This window comes from Theropithecus gelada, chromosome 18 (assembly GCF_003255815.1).
Source record: "Theropithecus gelada isolate Dixy chromosome 18, Tgel_1.0, whole genome shotgun sequence".
In the NCBI taxonomy this organism is placed as follows: Eukaryota; Metazoa; Chordata; class Mammalia; order Primates; family Cercopithecidae; genus Theropithecus; species Theropithecus gelada.
Window position 1 is genome coordinate 1,140,814 of NC_037686.1, and position 22,134 is coordinate 1,162,947.

The 22,134-nt window shown below is 45.4% G+C and overlaps 1 protein-coding gene across 2 annotated transcripts in view; it reads left to right on the top strand.

Annotated features, from left to right (window-relative positions):
* The first annotated feature begins 11,425 nt into the window (after window positions 1–11,425).
* The window catches only part of SPIRE1 (spire type actin nucleation factor 1), a 188,405-nt gene continuing 177,696 nt past the window's right edge, over window positions 11,426–22,134 (top strand). For both annotated transcript variants that reach the window (XM_025365010.1, XM_025365012.1), the window contains exon 1: window positions 11,426–11,997. In XM_025365010.1, coding sequence (XP_025220795.1) covers window positions 11,661–11,997 — 337 coding nt within the window. In that variant the 5' untranslated portion in view covers window positions 11,426–11,660. The remainder of the gene's footprint in view (window positions 11,998–22,134) is intronic.

A 22,134-nucleotide genomic window follows, 5' to 3' on the forward strand; every position in this document is an offset into this window, starting at 1 on the left:
CTCCTGATTCTCCTGTCTCAGCCTCCCAAGTAGCTGGGATTACAGACACCTGCCACCACACCTGGCTAATTTTTTGTTTTTTTAGTAGAGATGGGGTTTCTGCATGTTGGTCAGGTGGGCCTCAAACTCCTGACCTCAGGTGATCCACCCACCTTGGCCTCCCAAAGTGCTGGGATTACAGGCAGGAGCCACCATGCCTGGCCAATTTTTCTTTTTAAGAATTAAATTTACCTTGTATATTTAGCTGTCATAAAAGTTGTTTTTCTATTAAAAATGTAAAATTTAAAAAACAATGTCTCTAAAGTGTTGTTCTTGACAATATGTATACCGACAGTCCCCTCTATATTATATGTGTGTATATATGTATTTTTACATCTCTCTATTTAGTTAATAGAAAAATATCAGAAACCCAGAAACTTCATTTTTCATTAGTCAAGCATAAACCTATTGAATAAAAATTTGAGCCCATCCAAGTCAACATAGTGAGACTGCATCTCTATGAAAAATAAAAAAATTGGGGCCTGGCATGGTGGCTCATGCCTGTAATCCCAGCACTTTGGGAGGCCAAGGCAGGCGGATCACCTGAGGACGGGAGTTTGAGACCAGCCTGACCAACATAGAGAAACTCTGTCTCTACTAAAAATACAAAATTAGCTGGGTGTGATGGTGCATGCCTGTAATCCCAGCTACTTGGGAGGCTGAGACAGGAGAATTGCTTGAACCTGGGAGGTGGAGGTTGCAGTGAGCTGAGATCACACCACTGCACTCCAGTCTGGGAAACAGTGTGAAATTCTGTCTCAAAAAAAAAAAAAAAAAAAAAAAACAAGGCGGGGGGCGGTGGCTCAAGCCTGTATTTGGGAGGCTGAGGCGGGCAGATCACCCGGGATCAGGAGTGCAAGACCAGCCTAGCCAGCATGGTGAAACCCTGTCTCTACTAAAAACACAAAAATTAGCTGGGCATGGTGGCACACGCCTGTAATCCCAGCTACTTGGGAGGCTGAGGCAGGGGAATTGCTTAAACCCAGGAGGCAGAGGCTGCAGTGAGCCGAGATTGTTCTCCACTGCACTCCAGCTTGGGTGCAGAGCGAGACTCTGTCTCAAAAAAAAAAAAAAAAAGGAATAAAGTGTATCTTGCTCGGTAGACAACATATAGTTGAATTTTCTTTTTTTAATCCAGTCTGACAGTTTCAGCTTTTTGATTTGATTAAGTCCATTTACTTCTTTTTTCTTTTTTTTATTATTTTGATACTCAGATTATATATATATGATACTCAGTTTTGATACTCAAATAATTTTGATACTCAGATTAACGCAACCTCCACCTCCCAGATTCAAGTGATTCTCCTGCCTCAGCCTCCCAAGTAGCTGGGATTACAGGCCTGCACCAACATGTCTGGCTAATTTTTGTATTTTTATTCAGGACAGGGTCTCACCATGTTGGCCAGGCTGGTCTCAAACTCCTGACCTCAGGTGATACGCCTGCCTCGGCCTCCCAAAGTGCTGCGATTACAGGTGTAAGCCACTGCGCCCAGCCCCGTTCACATTTAATGCTATTATTGATATGGCTGGATTTGTGTTTGCCATCTTACTTTTCTTTTGCCTCGTGTTTTTTTTCCCCCCTTTATTTCTCCCTTACTGCTTTCTTGTTTTTTTTTTTTTTTTTAAGATCAGAAATCACCTGCAGGTCTATTGCTTTCTTCTGTGTTAAGTGAATATTATACTTTCTTTTCTTTTCTTTTTTGTTTTTGAGACAGAGTCTTGCTCTGTCACCCAGGGTGGAGTGCAGTGGCACGATATTGATTCACTTGAATCTGCATCCCAGATTCAAGCAATTCTCCAGCCTTAGCCTCCCAAGTAGCTGGGACTACAGGTGCGTGCCACCATGCATGGCTAATTTTTGTATTTTCACTAGAGATGGGGGTTTCACCATGTTGGCCAGGCTGGTCTTGAATTCTTGACCTTGCGATCCACCTGCGTTGGCCTCCCAAAGTGCTGGGATTGCAGGCATGAGCCACCGCGCCCGGCCGAATATTATATTGTCTTAATTTCAAGAGACAGTGTCTCACTCTGTCTTTGGGGCTAGACTGCAGTGGTGTGATCATAGCTCACTGCAGCCTTGATCTCCTGGGCTCAACAGATCCTCTGGCCTCAGCCTCCAGAGCAGCTGGGACTATAGGCATGTACCACCACACTCAGCTTACTTTTAAAATTTTTTTGTAGAAACAAGGTCTCACTCAAATACAGGTCTTAAACTCATGGCCTCAAGCGATCCTCCTGACTCAGCCTCCCAAAGTGTTGGGACTACTGGTGGGAGCCACCACACCCAGCCCAAAAGAATACTTTCTAATTTAATGTTTTAATTTCTTTAATGATTTTTATCACTATTTTTTGTCTTTTTTTAATCACTAATTTTTGAGGGGTTTTTTAGTGTTTGCTTTAGGGTTTCCATATACATCTTAATTTATCAGAATCAGATTGAGATTTATATTAGCTTTAACTTCAGTAATATATGGAATTTTAAATTTTAAACTCAAGTTATGAATAAGATTTACTTTTTCTGTCAATATACTAATAAAACATGTTTGGATTAAAGATGTTAAATTGGAATCTTCAGTTTTGATAAACCTGATTGGAAGAATCAAATAGCCTGTCTATGATAAGCAGCAGTTGTTCTAAATGTGGTAGAATAAATCGATTCAAAAGTTTCTTGTGTTTTTTTTTTTTTTCCAGGCCGGGTATCGTGGCTCATGCCTGTAATTCCACCCCTTTGGGAGGCCAAGGCAGGTGGATCAATTGAGCGAGGAGTTCAAGATCAGTTTGGGCAATGTGGCGAAACCCTCTCTCTACCAAAAATACAGAAACAAAACAAAACAAAAACCAGGCATGGTGTGTGCACCTGTAGTCCCATCTATTTGGGAGGCTGAGGTGGGAGGATCAATTGAGGCGGGATGTCACGAGGCTTCAAGCCATGATTGCACACTGCACTCCAGCCTGGGCAATAGAGGGAGACCCTACCTCACAAAAAAAAAAAAAAAAAAAAAAGGAATACCACAAAATTTTGTTAACCCTGAAAACATCCATGGCATTATGACAATATCACAGTTGAAGAATGACCATTACTTGGCAAATTTTGCAAGATAATACTTTTTTAATTTTTTGAGCCGGGGGTCTCACTCTGTCACCCAGGCTGGAGTACAGTGGCATGATCACAGCTCACTTTAACCTAGAACTCCTGGGCTCAAGTGATCCTCTTGCCTCAGCCTCCTAAGTAGCTAGGACTGTAGTTGTATGCCACTGTGACTGGCTAATTTTAAACCTTTTTTTTTTTTTTGTAGTGATGAGGTCTTGCTATGTTGCTCAGTCTGGTCTGGAACTTCTGGCATCAAGCATTCCTCCTGTCTGAGTCTCCCAAGATGCTGGGATTACAAGTATGAGCCACTGTGCCCAGCCACAAAGGAATAATTTTGATACCACTAAAATAGTGTTGGGCTAGGCACGGTGGCTCACGCCTGTAATCCCAGCACTTTGGGAGGCCAGGGTGGGCAGATCACGAGGTCAGGTGTTCAAGACCAGCCTGGCCAACATGGTGAAACCCCGTCTCTACTAAAAATACAAAAATTAGCTGGGCGTGTGGCGTGCATCTGTAATCACAGCTAGTCGGGAGGTTGAGGCAGGAGAACTGCTTGAAGCCAGGAGGCGGAGGTTGTAGTGAGTAGAGATTGTGCCACTGCACTCCAGTCTGGGTGACAGGGCAAGACTCCGTTTCAAAAAAAGAAAAAAAAAAAGAAAATTAAGTTTCTTTAAAACACTCTCTTACAACTTTAGGTTAAGCTCTGGGATGTCATGTTTTTATGAACTGCAATGTCAATAATTTTTCTTCCAACATCTCTTAAGAAGGATTAGATTGCTAGGTCGAGAGTGGGAGCAAGGGTTACACTTGTGTTCCTGAGAGGTATGAACAGGTATGGCACGTAAGGGAAATACACAGTGTTCCATCAGTGGTTCTTTATACAAAAGATCAGGAGGACAGGAATTGAGGTTAACAGAACAGTTCAGGGGAAATCCTAAGGGAAAAGCACAAGTAACATATAAGGCATGAACTCGGCTCACTGCAACTTCTACCTGCCGGGCTCAAGCAATCCTCCCACCTCAGCCTCCGAGTAGCTGGAACCACAGGCACATACCACCACGCCTATACCTTTACCTATACCCTTCTACACAAATTACTAAGGCAAAGCTTAAAGACTAGCTTTTTAGCACATCTGGAATGTGCGGAATTCATTAAATATCTAGTTGAATTAAAGGGAAGTCATATTTTATGTTGGTTACACACTCACCTTGGAAGAGAAATGAGGCTCTCATTGGGTCAAAGTAGAGTACAAGAGCCAGGAGCAGCTCTAGACCTCTGCCTGTACATGAGGGAAAAAACACCTTTTTTGAGCAACAGGAAAAAGCCATCTTTTCTCGATAAAGATTAGGATAAGTCAGGTGCAGTGGCTCACACCAGCACTTTAGGAGGCTGAGGTGGGTGGATCACTTGAGTTCAGGAGTTCGAGAGCAGCCTGGCTAAAATGGTGAAACCCTGCTTTACTAAAAATACAAAAGTTAGCTGGGCATGGTGGTGGGCACCTGTAATCCCAGCTACTCAGGAGGCTGAGGCAGGAGAATCACTTGAACCTGGGAGGCAGAGGTTGCAGTGAGCAGAGATTGCACCACTGCACTCCAGCCTGAGCCACAGAGCAAGACCCTGTATTTAAAAAAAAAAAAAAAAAAAAAAATAGGACAAATTAGCCAAGCATAATGGTTCAAACTTGTAATCCCAGCACTTTGGGAGGCCAAGGTGGGAGGATACCTTGAGCCCAGGAATTTGAGACCAGCTTGGGCAGCAGACTGACACCCTTTCTCTACAAAAAAAAATTTTTTTTGAGACAGAGTCTCACTCTGTCACCCAAGCTGGAGAGCAATGGCATGATCTTGGCTCACTGCGATCTCTGCCTCCTGGGTTCAAGCAATCTCTTGCCTCAGCCTCCTGAGTAGCTGGGACTACAGGCACATGCCGCCATGCCTGGCTAATTTTTGTATTTTTAGTAGAGATGGGGTTTCACCGTGTTAACCAGGATGGTCTCGATCTCCTGGCCTCGTGATCCACCCGCCTCGGCCTCCCAAAGTGCTGGGATTATAGGCGTGAGCCACCACGCCCGGCCTACAAAAAGTTTTTAAAAATTAGTGGGGTGTGGTGGCACATCCCTGCAGTCCCAGCCTACTCAGGAGGCTGAAGTGGGAGGACTCTTTTTCTTTTGAGATGGAGTTTCGCTCTGGTTGCCCAGGCTGGAGTGCAATGGCAAGATCTCAGCTCACTGCAACCTCCGCCCCGCTGGGTTCAAGCGATTCTCCTGCCTAAGCCTCCCGGGTAGCTGGGATTACAGGTCTGCGCCACTACGCCTAGCTAATTATGTATTTTTAGTAGAGACAGGGTTTCTCCATGTTGGTCAGGCTGGTCTTGAACTCCTGACCTCAGGTGATCTGCCCACCTCAGCCTCCCAAAATGCTGCGATTACAGGCATGAGCCACTGTGCCCAGCTGGGAGGATTCTTTTGAGCATAGGAGTTAGAGATTACAGCGAGCTATGATTGCACCACTGGACTCCATCAAGCCTGGGCAACAGAATGAGACTGTCTCTTCACACACACACACTCAGGAAAAATTAAATAATGGAAGCTTGAAAAAATATTTTCGCATTGTCTCATCAGCAAAGTGTGATTCAGTCTGAAAATTTTTCTTTAATTTACACAACACAAAAACTCTGGTTAAGATTTTATTGAGAATTCTCCATTTTTAAGCAATTATTGTCAAACATCAAACTTTGCTACAAAACAAAGGTATTTTTGTGGCCGGTTGTGGTGCTTACACCTGTAATCCCAGCACTTTGGGAGGAAGAGGTGGGTGGATTACCTGAGCTCAGGAGTTCCAGACCAGCCTGGGCAACATGGTGAAACCCTGTCTCTTTTTTGTCTCTGCAAAAAAGTACAACAGTTAGCCAGGTATTGGTGTGCACCTGTGGTCCCAGCTACTTGGAAGGTTGAGGTGGGAGGATTGCTTGAACCTAGGAGGTGGAGGTTGCAGTGAGCTGAGATCATTCCACTGCACTCAAGCCTTGGCCTCAAGCGACTGTCTCAAAGAATAGATATTTTTGGGCCTTATTTTGTTTTTAATTTCCCACTGGAACTAAGGAGTAAGCTACTGCTTGTCCTAACATTTGAAATCTGATCAGAATTATGTAATACGGCTATAAAAGAGAATTTGGAAAGTTTGTGTTATAGGAAATATATTTGAATTATCTCAGGCCAACTAGCAGTAATTTGGGGTAAGTCACTTAACCTTTATAGGCTCCAATTTCTGTAAGCATAAAATAGCGGCTTGGCCTAAAATTCATATTTATGAAGTCTTTTCTAAGACAAATCTTCTTAACTAGTTGAAGCTAATAATTACACTTATATTCAGATCAGAACGTCATACATCTATAATGGTTTAAAAATAATTATCTTAAAGGAGAATCAATCACATTAAGTAGGTGAAACATGATTATTGCTTAGCCTAGTATTTTCCAAGGTCTCTCATGAACCCACTGATACACTATTGTTAATACCTTTTATCTCAATCCTCTACTTTTCCTCAAAACATTTTTTTTCTTTCTTTTTTTTTTTTTTGAGACAAGGTCTCACTGTATTGCCCAGGCTGGAGTGCAGTGGCATGATCTCGGGTCACTGCAGCCTCTGCCTCCAGGGTTCAAGTGATTCTTGTGCCTCAGCCTTCTGAGCAGCTGGGATTATAGGTGTGCACCACCACACCTGGTTAATTTTTTGTATTTTTTGTAGAGATGGATTTTCGTCACATTGCCCAGGCTGGTCTCAAACTTGTGAGCTCAAATGATGCTCCCGCCTCAGCCTACCACAGTGCTGGGATTACAGGTGTGAGTCCCCATGGCCAGGCTCAGGACTTTATTCTCGCTGTGTGTGAGTGTACACGGACTTTGTAATGTAGGAGAAAGAGCTGAGCTGGTCAGGAGGCCTGAGTTCCAGTCCCACCTGTTTCATTTACTGCTTCTGCATTTTGTCCTATGACTGTATTTTCTCCTCTGTAAGACAGAAATAACATCTGACCCTTCAAGTTGTATAACTGAAGAGCACATTTTGAAAGTATGAAGTATCACTATAGATGTATAAAGTATTACAATTGTAGGCAATGAAAATTTAGGTTACAACATTAAAAAATATGCTTTTTTTTTTTTTTTTTTTTTTCCTTTCTGGTGCACTTTTCTAGGTGAATGTGCCCCTTAGGAGCACCTGTCCAGAAGTGTCTGGGAAAAGCTTGGGCTGCACAGTGATGGTGCTCCCTGAAAGACTCAGAGCAGCGCGGCCAGCACTTCCAGAGTATGAAGCATGAAGTACATTTATTATACAAGAATAATAAGTAAATATAAAAAAAGTCAAGGATTCCATTTTTAATAAATAACAAAATCAACAAAAACAAAACCATATTCAGAGTAACACATCGGACTTCACAGCACTTTGAAAAAGACATTTAAATGTTGATTTGAGTTGTTCAGACATTTTAAATGTGAAGTCACAGAGTAAAAATATAATCAATGACTGAAATTGGGAACAAAATATCCTGAACATAAAGGCATTTGAATCTTTGGATTTTTTTTTTTTTTCTCTTTGAGATGGAGTCTCACTCTGTCACCCAGGCTGGAGTGCAGTGGTACAATCCTGGCTCACCGCAACCTCCGCTTCCTGGGTTCAAGCGATTCTCCTGCCTCAGGCTCCTGAGTAGCTGGGATTACAGGCATGCATCACCATGCCTGGCTAATTTTCTTTGCATTTTTAGTAGAGATGAGGTTTCACCATGTTGGCCAGGCTGGTCTCAAACTCCTGGCCTCAAGTGATCTGCCTGCGTTGGCTTCCCAAAGTGCTGGGATTGCAGGCATGAGCCACTGCGCCTGGCCCCAAATATGAATTGAAAATGAGAAAATGGGATGGTGCTGTTATTCCACAGGGTTGCTTGAACTCCACTGAGAAGATATTAACTGCTGGTAGCCTTTGAGTGGTCAGCAGTCACTTTCAGAGTGTTGTGATGATGGAGAACAGTAAGGCTTATCAATTTTTTTTCTGCTTTTTTGAGACAAAGTTTCGCTCTTTTCACCCAGGCTGGGGGTGCAATGGTGCAATCTCGGCTCACTGTAGTCTCTGCCTCCCAGGTTCAAGTGATTCTCCTGCCTCAGCCTCCCAAGTAGCTGTGATTACAGGTGCCTGCCACCATGCCCAGCTAATTTTTGTATTTTTAGTAGAGATGGGTTTTTGCCATGTTGGCCAGGCTGGTCTCGAACTCCTGACCTCAGGTGATCTGCCTGCCTCGGCCTCCCAAAGTGCTAGGATTACAGGTGTGAGCCACCATGCCCGGCCAGCTTATCAAAACTTTAAGGAGTACTGAAAATCATTTAGAAGTTAGTAAGTTATGGTCTTTATACAAAAAAGAGTCAAGCGTTCATGTTGTATAACTAAACTTAGAAGACTGCTAGGATTTTAAAGATTTTCCTTTATTTTGTGTAGAGAAGAAACATCACACAATATTCTACTTGTCATCTTTCCTCAACTTAATTACATATATGCTCACACAGGCAAAATATTTAAGTATATCATAGCCATGAATTGTTACTTGACAAAAAAAAAAAAAAAAAAAAGCTCCTGTGTTGAATATAACTGTCCTGTGATACAGTGCAGTAATGTCTCCCTCTCAAAATGTGTATATATTTAAACAATCATCACTCAAGGAAAATCCCAGTGTTGCAAATTTGTTTTTAAGAATGCATCTTTTGGCCGGGCACAGTGGCTCACATCTGTAATCCCAGCACTTTTGGAGGCTGAGGCGGGTGGACTACTGAGGTCAGGAGTTTGAGACCAGCCTGGCCAACTTGGTGAAACCCTGTCTTTACTAAAAATACAAAAGTTAGCCAGGCATGGTAGCGTGTGCCTGTAATCCTAGCTACTCCAGAGGCCGAGGCATGAGAATTGTCTCAACCCAGGAGGCGGAGGTTGCAGTGAGCTGAAATCACGGCACTGACCCTAGCCTGGGTGACCAAGTGAGACTCTGTCTCAATAAAAAAAAAAGAGAAACTGCATCTTTTTCCGTTGATTAGAGGGATGACTAAAAAAATAATGCATCTTTTAAAAAATAAAGTTCGGATTTCCTTTACTCACTTCCTCCTTCCCTGTATTGTTGTCTTCAAGATTTATTTACTACCCTATGCCAGGATTAGCAGGTTAATGGCTCATAGATTCCCCAGCTTATTAACCCACTTATCTTGTTTACTGGTGGGAAAGGCAAAGATAAAAATGTTTTTGGCTGTAGTTGTCCAAGTGCAATGGGCAGCAGTAACCCATAAGGCCAGAAGGTGGTAGTGTTGTCCACAAAAGTACATCATTTTTTTCCCTGGCTTGTTCAAAATATTTTAAACCAGTCTGTATTTTCAAAATTCACACTGGATACACTTTTGAAATAGCAAAATATGGTAATGTTTGTCTGTTTTTAATCAAGAGGACAGAGATATATTTATATATATATAGTGTCACACATAAGGCATTATGTTTGCCTCTCCGGGCTTTGGCACGCATAGATACTGCATTGTTACAAATGAGATTATGAACCTATAATTAAGTGATACTACTTTAAGGGGTTGTTTTGTATCTCTCGTACTGAAATTATAATAAATTGCCTGGAGAGCTTTCTTCTTCTCTTCCAATTTATTTTTTACTTATTTATTTACTTTTAAGACTGACTCTTGCTCTGTCCCCCAGGCTGGAGTGCAATGGTGTGATCTCGGCTCATTGTAACCTCCATCTCCCAAGTTCCAGCGATTCTCCTGCCTCACCCTCCCGGGTAGCTGGGATTACAAGCGTGCGTCACCACACCCGGCTAATTTTCTTTGTATTTTTAGTAGAGACAGGGTTTCACCATGTTGTCCAGGCTGGTCTCAAACTCCTGACCTCAGTGATCGGCCCGCCTCAGCCTCCCAAAGTGCTGGGATCACAGGCCTAAACTACTGCGCACGACCCTCTTTCAATTTCTTAATCTTCCTTTTCGTCCTGTTGCTTTTCTCCCTCCTCCCCATCCCAGCTGTATGTAAGATGGTATCTTATTTTCATAGACGGTTGTAATTTAAATAGACTGTTGTAGTTTCTACCGCAAGATACGATTGTTGAAAGCGTGATTTCTAACATTTCACATAAAACTGCCGTAAAAGGTTGACAGGAACTTAATACACATTGCCTATTTGGTTGATGCTTTCAACACTCTGTAGGGCTTTCACACAGGACTAGCCTCAGTGGAATTTTATCGATTAAATTCATCTACCAATGGGTGATTAATAATTATCCGTTTTATTGCATATGTAATAGGTGGGGGGGGCGGAATTCTTTATTTCTATGGCTAACTGCCCTCAGTTCAATTTTACCACTGTGATATTCATTCCACACGCTCTGATGAGTGTGGTACTTGAGACACTACCTTAGTGAGGGAAGGGACGAATGTTACAAATGAATCCGGAAGGACGCTGAAACGAACACCTGCAAATTATGTACGACATGTTTATATTCCAGGCCCTGGTTTAGCTTTTGGGAGACGTCAGTGAGGAAAACCCGTGAAGATCCCCATCTTTATGGTGCTTACCCTGAAGTTGGGAGTGGAGAGGGAGGTATTCAACCAGCAAGAAATCGGAAAAGGCGCAGAGCGGCCGCGGGCTCAGGGGAAACCGCGGGAGGCTTTCAGGGCTCAGGGCCGGCGGGCGGGCTTCAGCGGGCCTGCATTTTCTCAGGCCTCCGCTTCAGGCGGGTTCAAGTTCTCAACCAGACCTTCGGCCGTCCAGCGCCTAGGGAACGTCAATGCGGTGACTTCTCCCGCTGTGCAGGGCGGTGACCCGCGCTGGCGCGCTCAGTTCCCCGCCAGAGTCGGCTGGGGGCTTCCGTGATAAATGCGACCCCCTCTTGCCCCTGCGCCCCCCGACCGCGTGTCCGACCCCGGCCCCGCGTGTCCCCCACGCCCCACCACCCTGCACGCCCTACCCGGCCGCGCGTCCCCTCCGGACCGTGCGTCGCCGCCCTCACCATCGCGCCCCCAGCTGTGTGTCCCCTGCGACCGGGCCCCCGACCGCGCGTCACCACCTGCGACTCTGCGAGCCCTGCGGGTCGCGGCCCACTAGAGACCGTGCGGCCATCTCGCCTCGAGGCCAGGCCGTCCTGCCCGGTCCTCACCTCCAGAGCGTGCATCCCCCGGCCCGTGCGGCCCCCTGAGGGGCGGGCGCTGGGCGGCGCTGGACTGCGCGAGGCGGGGCGGGGCGGGGCGGGGCGGGGCGGGGCGGGGCGCCGGACGCCATCGCGTCGCTACCGGCCGGCGGCGGTCTGCTCCGGACTGCAGCCGTGTCCTCGCCGCCCTCCTCTCGCCCACGCCTCCCGGGCACTCGCCTGGTCCCGGCGGCGGCGCGCGCGGCCGCGTTGGGCGGTGGCGGTTCCGGGGATGGTGAGGCGGCGGCGCGCGGAGACGATGCTCCGGGGCTGAGGAGACGCCGGCACACGGCGCGACTGCCGAGCGCAGCGCCCACCCGCGGGATGGCTCAGGCGGCCGGCCCGGCGGGCGGCGGGGAGCCGCGGGCTGAGGCGGGGGGCGGCGAGGGGCCGCGGGAGCCCGAGGCAGCCGGCGGCGCGGCCGGGGGCTCGCAGGACGCGCTGAGCCTGGAGGAGATCCTGCGGCTCTACAACCAGCCCATCAACGAGGAGCAGGCGTGGGCCGTGTGCTACCAGTGCTGCGGCTCCCTGCGCGCCGCCGCCCGCCGCCGCCAGCCCCGCCGCCGTGTGCGCTCGGCCGCGCAGATCCGCGTCTGGAGGGACGGCGCCGTCACCCTGGCGCCCGCGGCCGACGACGCGGGAGAGCCGCCCCCCGTTTCGGGTGAGGCCGCCGGGCCCCTTTCCCTCGTAGTCCTTGGAACGCCCCCAGCTGGGCCGCCTTACCGTCAGCGTCCCCGGCCCTTCCGCCCCCTCCGCCCCCCGTTTGCCACGGGATACCCCCGGGAGGGTCCGGCCGGGACCCGCAGGGGAGGGCGGCGTCAGGCCGGGGCGGGCCGGGGCCCCTGGGAGGTCAGAGCCTCGTGGCGGGCGGCGGCGCAGATCCGCTGTGCGGAGGGCGTTGGGGCGGCCCTGGGTGGGCCTGGGCCTGCGGGCCGCGGGGCGCTCGTCATTGTGCAGCCCGCGCGACAGCTGCCCGCGGCGCGTTTGGGAGCGGTGGGCTGGGCCCTGCTCCTGGCCAGCGGCCTGTGCGCCCCACGCCGCGTTTGCTGCGCACGGCAGGGTTCGCGGGGTGGGGAGGGCGTCGCAGGCTCCACGCCGGGGCTCCGCGCGGATCCTCAGTGCCGCTGTCGGGAACCCCGCGCTCCTCAGGGGAGGCTAGCCGTGCTCCTCGTTACACAGCCTTTCCTCCGTTCAGAAATGTACCCTGAGGAGAATTCTGCTATTTGGGGAGAAATGGAAAAATAGACTAAATAATGATTTTTGGCTCCTGGACGTTGGAAAACACGATTACATTCCTGTGTGTGAAAACTGGTTGTGATGAAAAACAGGTTTGTAAAGCAAAAAGTTGACAGGATGTCCAGATACAAAGAGCAAATGGGCCTTAGTTACGTCATTGTCTAAGGCAAATTTTTCAGGATTATGACCTAAACAGTAATTTATAGCCAGGGTTTACTCAGATGCTCATTGAAGAGGAGGAGGAGGTTGAGGAAAGGTTTCTCTCATCAGTTTTTATCTAATTCATTCTTTTGAGAGGCAAGTCTATTAAAAACATAGAAAAACAATCTATCCTGACTTTTAGAAAGTTGGTGGAAATGTCAAAACGCTTACGGTGAAAGATGTAATTTCGAATTAATAAAATGACATTTAATGAAAACCCTTGTCTAACTTGATTAAAGCAATATTCCAGGTTATACTTATTCTTTCAGTTCCGCCAGAACATGTTTTTAATCTTTTGTTTTTTACTGTCAGATAAACACATTTTTATTTACGTGCTTTTATCTTTTATTTTTTAGCGTCAGGTAAACAAGTTTTTATTTAAAGCCATCTTTTTAATTATTCTTTTGAAACTATTTCAAATAGTTTTTTGTTTATTTGATTGGCTTATTGCTTTTAAACCTGGACTTAATCTTAATGAGAAATACTTGCAATTATAATTTATAGTGTATTAATTGGTACAAAAAGATACATTTATAAAATATAGCGATGTCTACCGGGTGCAGTGGCTCATGCCTGTAATCCCAGCACTTTGGGACGCCGAGGCAGGTGGATCACCCGAGGGTCAGGAGTTCGAGACCAGCCTGGCCAACATGGTGAAACCACGTCTCTACAAAAAATACAAAAATTAGCCGGGCGTGGTGGTGTGCCCCTGGAATGCCAGCTACTCGGGAGGCTGAGGCGCGAGAATTGCTTGAACCTGGGAGGTGGAGGCTGCAGTGAGCCGAGATTGCACTACTGCACTCTTGCCTGGGTGACAGAGCGAGACCCCGTCAAAAAAAATAAATAAATAAATAAATAAATACAGCAATATCGTGCCTTGGGATTTAGCTGTTTCCAGAGGAAAAATGGTTGTGTGCAGCCTGCTTTCAGAAGCAGCATTGGTAGTGGTGATTTCCAGAGAGAACAAGCCCCCAGTTCACATTGTCTTGTCACTTAAACTTAATCCCAAAATAGTGTAGTTTTGTTGTCAAAGATAGATAGATTCTCGTGGATGGGTTTTTTGTTTTTTTGGTCTGAACCTTATGTTGAAATGGAATATTTTTTACATCACTAGTGTGAGTGATAACATGTTGATCTCACTGTAATAAACTGCCTTTATGGAGAAAATAGTGAGTGGAGTTGTTCTCCACAATTCGTAATAGGTTTATAATTCTCTTTCTCAGTTCTACTCATGGCCTGCGCTACCAGTTATGGAGAAGGCCTAATCAAAGTTGTTGATAGAGACTTGAGCATTTTCTGTTGACTAAAATTATTTAAGAAGTTCATACTAGGCCGGGCGCGGTGGCTCAAGCCTGTAATCCCAGCACTTTGGGAGGCCGAGACGGGCGGATCACGAGGTCAGGAGATCGAGACCATCCTGGCGAACACGGTGAAACCCCGTCTCTACTAAAAAATACAAAAAAAAAAAAAAAACTAGCCGGGCGAGGTGGCGGGCGCCTGTAGTCCCAGCTACTCGGGAGGCTGAGGCAGGAGAATGGCGTAAACCCGGGAGGCGGAGCTTGCAGTGAGCTGAGATCCGGCCACTGCACTCCAGCCTGGGCAACAGAGCCAGACTCCATCTCAAAAAAAAAAAAAAAAAAGAAGTTCATACTAAAATATTAGTTTATTTCCTCATGGGATTTAAGAATAGTTGCATGGTTCAGGAGGATACACAGTCTTCTGAAGATGTTATCTTGATTCTTAAACTTGATGAATAATTTGCTGTTGTGCACACTTAAAAATTCTTTTCTTTCTTTTTCTCTCTTTTCTTTTTTTCTTTTTCTTTTCTTTTCTTTTCTTTTCTTTTTTTTTTTTTTTTTGACAGGGTCTTGCTCTATTGCCCAGGCTGCTGAAGGCTGGAGTGCGGTGGTGTAGTCATAGCTCATTGCAGCCTGGAACTCCTGGGCTTACGTGATCCAACTGCCTTGGCCTCCCAAAGTGCTGGCGTTACAGGTGTAATCCACCTTGCCCAGTCTCTCTTTTTCTTTTCTTTCTTTTTTTTTTTTTTTTTTTTGAGATGGAGTCTCCCTCTGTCGCCCAGGCTGGAGTGCAGTGGCGCAATCTCGGCTCACTGCAACTCTGCCTCCCAGGTTCTAGCGATTCTCCTGCCTCAGCCTCCCAAGTACCTGAGACTACAGGCACGCACCACCGTGCTCAGCTAATTTTTGTATTTTTAGTAGAGACGGGGTTTCACCATGTTGGCCAGGATGGTCTTGATGTCTTGACCTCATGATCCTCCTGCGTCGGCCTCCCAAAGTGCTGGGATTGTAGGCGTGAGCCACTGCGCCTGACCTCTTTTTTCTGTTTTTAAGGAACATTTGTATTCATGAGACTTCCATTGTAGGAACGAGTTGGGGAAAATAAGTAAAAAACTTTTTTTTTTTTTTTTTTTGAGATGGAGTCTCGCTCTGTCACCCAGGCTGGAGTGTGGTGGCGCGATATCAGCTCACTGCAAGCTTGCAAGCTCTGCTTCCTGGGTTCATGTCATTCTCCTGCCTCAGTCTCCAGAGTAGCTGGGACTAAAGACGGCCGCCACCACACCTGGCTGATTTTTTTGTTTTTGTTTTTGTTTTTTTTTCCTTGGGACGGAGTCTTGCTCTGTCTCCCAGGCTGGAGTGCAATGGTGCGATCTTGGCTTACTGCAACCTCCGCCTCCCAGGTTCAAGCAATTCTCCTGCCTCAGCCTCCCATGTAGCTGGGACTACAGGTGCCGGCCACCACTCACGGCTAATTTTTGTATTTTTATTAAAGATGGGGTTTCACCATGTTTGTCAGGCTGGTCTCGAACTCCAGACCTCAGGTGATCCACCCGCCTCAGCCTCCCAAAGTGCTGGGATTACAGGCGTGAGCCACCGCGCCCAGCTGATTTTTTTGTATTTTTAGTAGAGACGGGGTTTCACTGTGTTAGCCAGGATGATCTCGATCTCCTGACCTCGTGATCCACCCATCTCGGCCTCCCAGAGTGCTGGGATTACAGGCGTGAGCCACCGTGCCCGGCCAAAATTTTTTTTTTTTTTGAGCACTTCTTTTTTTTTCTTTTGAGATGGAGTCTCACTCTGTTGCCTACGCTGGAGTGCAGTGGTACGGTCTGGGCTCACTGCAACCTCTGCCTCCAGGGTTCAAGCAATTCTCCTGCCTCAGCCTCCCAAGTAGCTGGGATTATAGTTGTGTACCACCATGCCCGGCTAATTTTTGTATTTTTAGTAGAGATGGGTTTTCACCACGTTGGCTGGGCTGGCCTCGAACTCCTGACCTCAGGTGATCCACCCGCCTCAGCCTCCCACAGTGCTGGGATTACAGAATTGAGCCACTGTGTGCCGACCACACTTTATTTTTCATTGTATTTATCATGATTATATGTAGTTAGCAATCTGCAACATTTATGTTTTCACATCCATTGATTTTTTTTTTCTTTTTTGTTTTGAGACGGAGTTTTGCTCTTGTTGCCCAGGCTGGAGTGCAATGGCGCAATCTCGGCTCACCGCCACTTCTGCCTCCCGGGTTCAAGCAGTTCTCCTGCCTCAGCCTCCCGAGTAGCTGGGATTACAGACATGCACTACCACGCCTGGCTAATTTTGTATTTTTAGTAGAAACAGGGTTTCCCCATGTTGCCCAGGCTGGTCACAAACTTCCGACCTCAGTGATCCACCAGCCTCGGCCTCCCAAAGTTCTGGGATTACAGGCGCAAGGCCCTGCGCCCAGCCTGATATGTTTTCTGAATGGACGTTTAGGGAAGTTAAGTGATTAGTAACTCTTTGAATCAAATCTCCGTCTTTTAGTCTCTAGGCTTTGTAGCGTTGTGGAATGAAGCATTTGGTTTGAGTTTGTATTGTGATTCTTCCCCTTAGATAAGTGACAGTGAGTAAGTTCCCCAATCCCCCTGAGTCTAGCCTTCTGTGTAAAATCAGAATATATTGTTGTTTTCACAGGGTTGGGGCATAAGTGAGAATAATATATGTCAAGTGGCAAGACTTGCTGTATAGCAGGTACTCAGTAGGTTTTAGTTTCCTTCCTGCCCTAATCCTGTGGTCCTTTCTCACCACCATACTGTCTCTAGTCCATCTGTTTTATGTTTTTACCAAGAATTGGGGTAAATGTCAAGGTCAGAGTTTCTTAACTTTGGCACTGTTGGCATTTTTGGCTGAATAATTCTTTGTTGTGGTGGCTGTCCTGTGCAGCATCCGTGATCTGATCTCTAACAGTGGATGCCAGTAAGCCCCTCCCCTGCAAATTGTGACATTAAAAAAGTCTCTATCCATTGCCAAATGTTCCGTAGGGTGCAAAATCGTCCCTGTTGAGAACCACTGCTCTAGCAGATGGTGCCCAGGATTGTGTTCAGGGTGGAGAAATGAATTCTTGCTGTAATCCTCAAGTGAGTGAATCCTTCTGCAGGCCATTATCACTCTGTTTTTGAGCTGAATGAGTCCTTCTGGTTCTTGCCAGTATCAGCAGTATCACTCCATTTAGTCCTTTTAGAATAAATAGTACTTCATAGACTTTACTGACTTTTTGGGGGAGTGAATGTAGTAGTAATTGATTTTAATTCTTTTTTACTTTTAACAGTATTGATATATCTGAGAATGGTTAGATTCAGTTTGAATGAAATAAATAGAAATACGCTGTAAGAAAAATAGAAAAATGTGAAAGGTGTCAGAGGCATGGAAATGAGACTAATGAAGGAAAAAAAATGAAGAATTAGTAAGTTTATTTAGCATTCAGGTAAAACTTAGAGCCATATTGCTAGCATGGCCATAAAAGCAGTGGGATATGGGACGCAGGGAGATAAATTCAAGAAAAAGGAAAGACTAGCTTTTTACTTTCAAGAGGATCTCTTGAAAGTAAAAATGATTATGTATAACGTCTTGAAATGAGCAGTATGGTTAAGATGTATTTCTGTGATGACAGGAGGATAGATTGCTTAGAATCAAGAGAGTTTATGATTCTTGTTAGGTGGCTTAACATTTTATTTTTTGCAGTGTTTATGTAGTCATAATAAGACTTTGTTGTTTGGGAAAGTTTATTAGGTACAAGTTGATGAAGTTTTAACTTTCACACCCTTAATTCAGGGGTTAAACACACACGCTCTTCGTGTACTCGTAAGTATACCTGACTGGCAATTAGAGTACATTTTGGTATACAGAGTCTTTAGAAAGTAGTGACTGATGCAATTTAGGTTATAGTCTAGATCTTCACATGGTTAAAAAGCATTTGCTTTTCTGGGATGCCACAAAGAATTATTTAATAGCAGTGGTATTAGAGATTAGAATCGTGTGTGGTCTTATAGTCTTTCAGGACTTAAATACCCATCTGACAACAATCATTTATTTAAATTTTGGTTTCAAAATTTTTGATGTACCTTTAGTTTAGATATATAAAGCATAATTTAAAAATTATGGCCATATATTGATTTAAAATAATGTTGAGGTTGGTGGAAGGTTTTCCTGAAAGGAACAATGAATGCTTGTGTGCATACTAATAAAGGGATCCCTTGAGAATGGTTTCTTGGTATAGGGAACATTCAGGCTTTGTTTGGGTTTTGAAAAGAGGATATGATCAGTCAAGCTTCTCAGCAAGGTTCATGCTAATTTGGAGGGGAAGACGGTCTTGGAATAAAATCCTGTTTGATTTTAAAGAGAGAATATTTGTGGGAAAAGATTGAAATAGTGAAAAAAATGTTTTTTGTTTTTTGAGACAGTCTCTCACTCTGTCGCCCAGGCTGGAGTGCAGTGGTGTGATCTCGGCTCACTGCAGCCTCCGCTTCCTGGGTTCAAGCGATTCTCCTGCCTCAGCCTCCAGAGTAGCTGGGACTACAGGCACGTGCCACCACACCTGGCTAATTTTTGTATTTTTAGTAGACACGGGGTTTCACCACGTTGGCCAGGATGGTTTCCATCTCCTGACCTTGTGAACCACCCACCTCAGCCTCCCCAAGTGCTAGGATTACAGGCATGAGCCACCACACCCAGCAAAAAAATGTTTAAAAACATTTTTTTTGGTCCGCTCTTTCTGTATTTCTTGTGTTCCCATCCTGATCATTAAAGGAAAGGAATATATGAAGTATATGCGTAGGTTTCCAGAGTAGGTAGTGGGGGTGAATGGTAGAATTAGAGATTGGTGAAATGCCTTATCAGTTACAGTAAGATAAAAATTGTTTTCTTTGAATAATAAGTTCAAATATGTCAAGTTAATTCAATCTAACAAATATGCTTTGAGTTCCTATTATGTACAAGTAATGTTCTAGTTTTACCTGGGTGATGTAAGGGTAAATAGTTCTAGTCATTATAGAAGAGAAAATAAAACAGAAACACAGTGGTAAATATACCATGAATCTAATGCAGTGTAAACTTCAAGTCTCTTTATTTACACAGGCCCCTTGTAAGTGTGTGGGAGGAGCCTTAATAGTATGTTTAGATGTTCATTTGCAAAATTAAGATTTTAGCTGTATTTGGATAAGATTGCTATCCCCCCCTTTTTAATTTTTTTTTTGAGACAGGGTCTCGCTCTGTCACCCAGGCTGGAGGACAGTGGCTTAATCGGCTCACTGCAGCTTTGACCTCCCAGAGTCCTCCCACCTCAGCCTCCCGAGTAGCTGGGACTACAGGCGTGTGTTACCATGCCTGGGTAATTTTTTTTTATTTTTATTTTTTTGAGACGGAGGCTCGCTCTGTCACCAGGCTGGAGTGCAGTGCACAATCTCAGCTCACTGCAACCTCTGCCCTCCGAGTTCAAGCGATTCTCCTGCCTCAGCCTCCCGAGTAGCTGGGACTACAGGCACGTGCCACCACGCCAAGCTAATTTTTTGTATTTTTGGTAGGGACGCAGTTTCACCATATTAGTCAGGATGGTCTCAAACTCCTGACCTTGTGATCTGCCCACCTCAGCCTCCCAAAGTGCTGGGATTCCAGGTGTGAGCCACCGCACCTGGCCCGTGCCTGGGTAATGTTTATGTAGTTCTTTAGAGACAGGGATTTTGCCATGTTGCCCAGGTTTGTCTGGAACTTCTGGGCTACCAAAGTGCTGGAATTGCAGGCGTGAGCCACCATGCCTGGCCTGCTGTCACTTTTGTTTGTTTGTTTGTTTGTTTGTTTGTTTGTTTTGAGACAGAGTCTCACTCTGCCACCCAGGCTGGAGTGCAGTGGCACGATATTGGATCACTGCAACCTTCACCTCCCAGGTTCAAGCAATTCTCGTACATCAGCCTCCCGAATAGCTGGGATTGCATGCACATGCCACAGCCTGGCTAATTTTTGTATTTTTAGCAGAGACGGGGTTTTTCCATATTTGCCACGCTGGTCTCAAAGTCCTGGCCTCAAGTATCTGCCTGCCTTGGCCTCCCAAAGTGTTGGGATTACAGGTGTGAGCCACCAAGCCTGGCTTGCTGTCACTTTTGGTTCCAATTTACCATGTAATATATTTCTACTTGTGTTGGGTTGTAAGAGAGGGGTCACAGGAGTTATGGAGAGAAATTTTGGAATAATACATTTGTGGTTTTATATCTGTGTTTCTACTTTTGCAGGGGGAAACAGTAGAAAGAATTTAGTCATCTACAGATATTAGTCCTCAAGTAAGTTAGGACTCTTAGGAAACCATTGGCCTCACTAAGAGTTTTGACTAAACCTCAGAAGAAAAAAATCATTGAGCTATCAAGGACTATATGTTGATAGGAGATGATGAGTTGCATTCTGCTTGTTATATATGGAAGGTCAGATTCACTCTCCTGCATCGTTGGTCCTATAAAATAATAGCAGTTCTCATCCTCCTTTGGTAACAGTGTCATTAGAGCTGTATGTATTTCCCTTTTAGTTCTTGTTGGCTAAGTAGAAAAAAGGAAAATACCTTCTTTCAGATATTTGTTTAAAACTATGAAGGAAATACTGTGTTACCAAATGTAGTGGGAATGTTTAGTGAATTTTTTTTTTATTTTAAAGAGCCGGGGTCTTTCTCTGTCAGAGCTCAGGCTGGAGTGCAGTGGTGTGTTCACAGCTCACTGCAGTCCCCAGCTCCTGGGTTCTGTCAGAGCTCAGGCTGGAGTGCAGTGGTATGATCATAGCTCACTGCAGTCCCCAGCTCCTGGGTTCTGTCAGAGCTCAGGCTGGAGTGCAGTGGTGTGTTCACAGCTCACTGCAGTCCCCAGCTCCTGGGTTCAAGCAGTCTTCTTCCTACCTCAGCGTCCCAAGTAGCTGAGACCACAGGTGTGTGCTGCCACCTCTGGCTAATTTTTTATTTTTATTTTTTTGTAGAGAAAAATGTTGCCCAGACTGCTCTTGAACGCCTGACCTCAAATGATCCACCTGCTTCAGTCTCACAAAGTGCTGAAATTGCAGGTGCGAGCCACTGTGGCTGACCAAACTTTTTATTTTGGGATAATTTTAGACTTACAGAAAAGTTGAAAAGATAATGCAGCTAATTCTTATTTGCCCCTCACCCAGTTCCCCTAATGTTAACATCTTGTATTATGGTGGTATATTTGTCAAAACTAAAAAAGCAACATTGATGCATTGCCATTCACTAAACTCTAGACTTTGTTTGGGTTTCCCCAGTTTTTCTATTAATGACCTTTTTCTTTCTTTTTTTTCTTTTCTTCTTCTTTTTTTTTTTTTTTTTTTGAGATGGAGTTTTGCTCTTGTTGTCCAGGCTGGAGTGCAATGGCGCGATCTTGGGTTGCCACATCCTCTACCTCCTGGGTTCAAGGGATTCTCCTACCTCAGCCTCCTGAGTAGCTCAGATTACAGGCGCCAGCCACCACGCCTGGCTAATTTTGTATTTTTAGTAGTTTCTCCATGTTGGTCAGGGTGATCTCAAACTCCTGACCTCAGGTGATCCGCCCGCCTCGGCCTCCCAAAGTGCTGGCGTGAGCCACCGCGCCGGGCCTTGGTGTCCTTTTTCTATTGCAGAAATCCCATCCGAGATACCATATTGCATTTAGTCATCATGTCTCCTTAGTTTCTTCTGGTTTGTGACAGTTTGTCATGACCTTAAGAGTCTTGGCGAGTACTGGTCAGCTGTTTTGTGAAATGTCCCTCCATTTGGACTTGCCTGATACTTTTATGGCTAGACTGGGTTATAGTTTTGGGGGAAGAATACCAGCGAGGTGAAGGGCTCCCCTGATTACATCATGTTGGGGCACGTGATAACCTGTGACATCAGTAGTTACGATAACCTGGACACTTGATTAAGACAGTGTTTGTCAGGTTTCTCCACTAAAAAGTTACTATTTTTACTTTTTTTTAATATGTTGTTTTTTAGAAAGGAGTCATTAATTCTAGCCTGCATTCAGGGATGGGGCCAGGTAATTAAACCACTTCCTGGAGACATGAATATC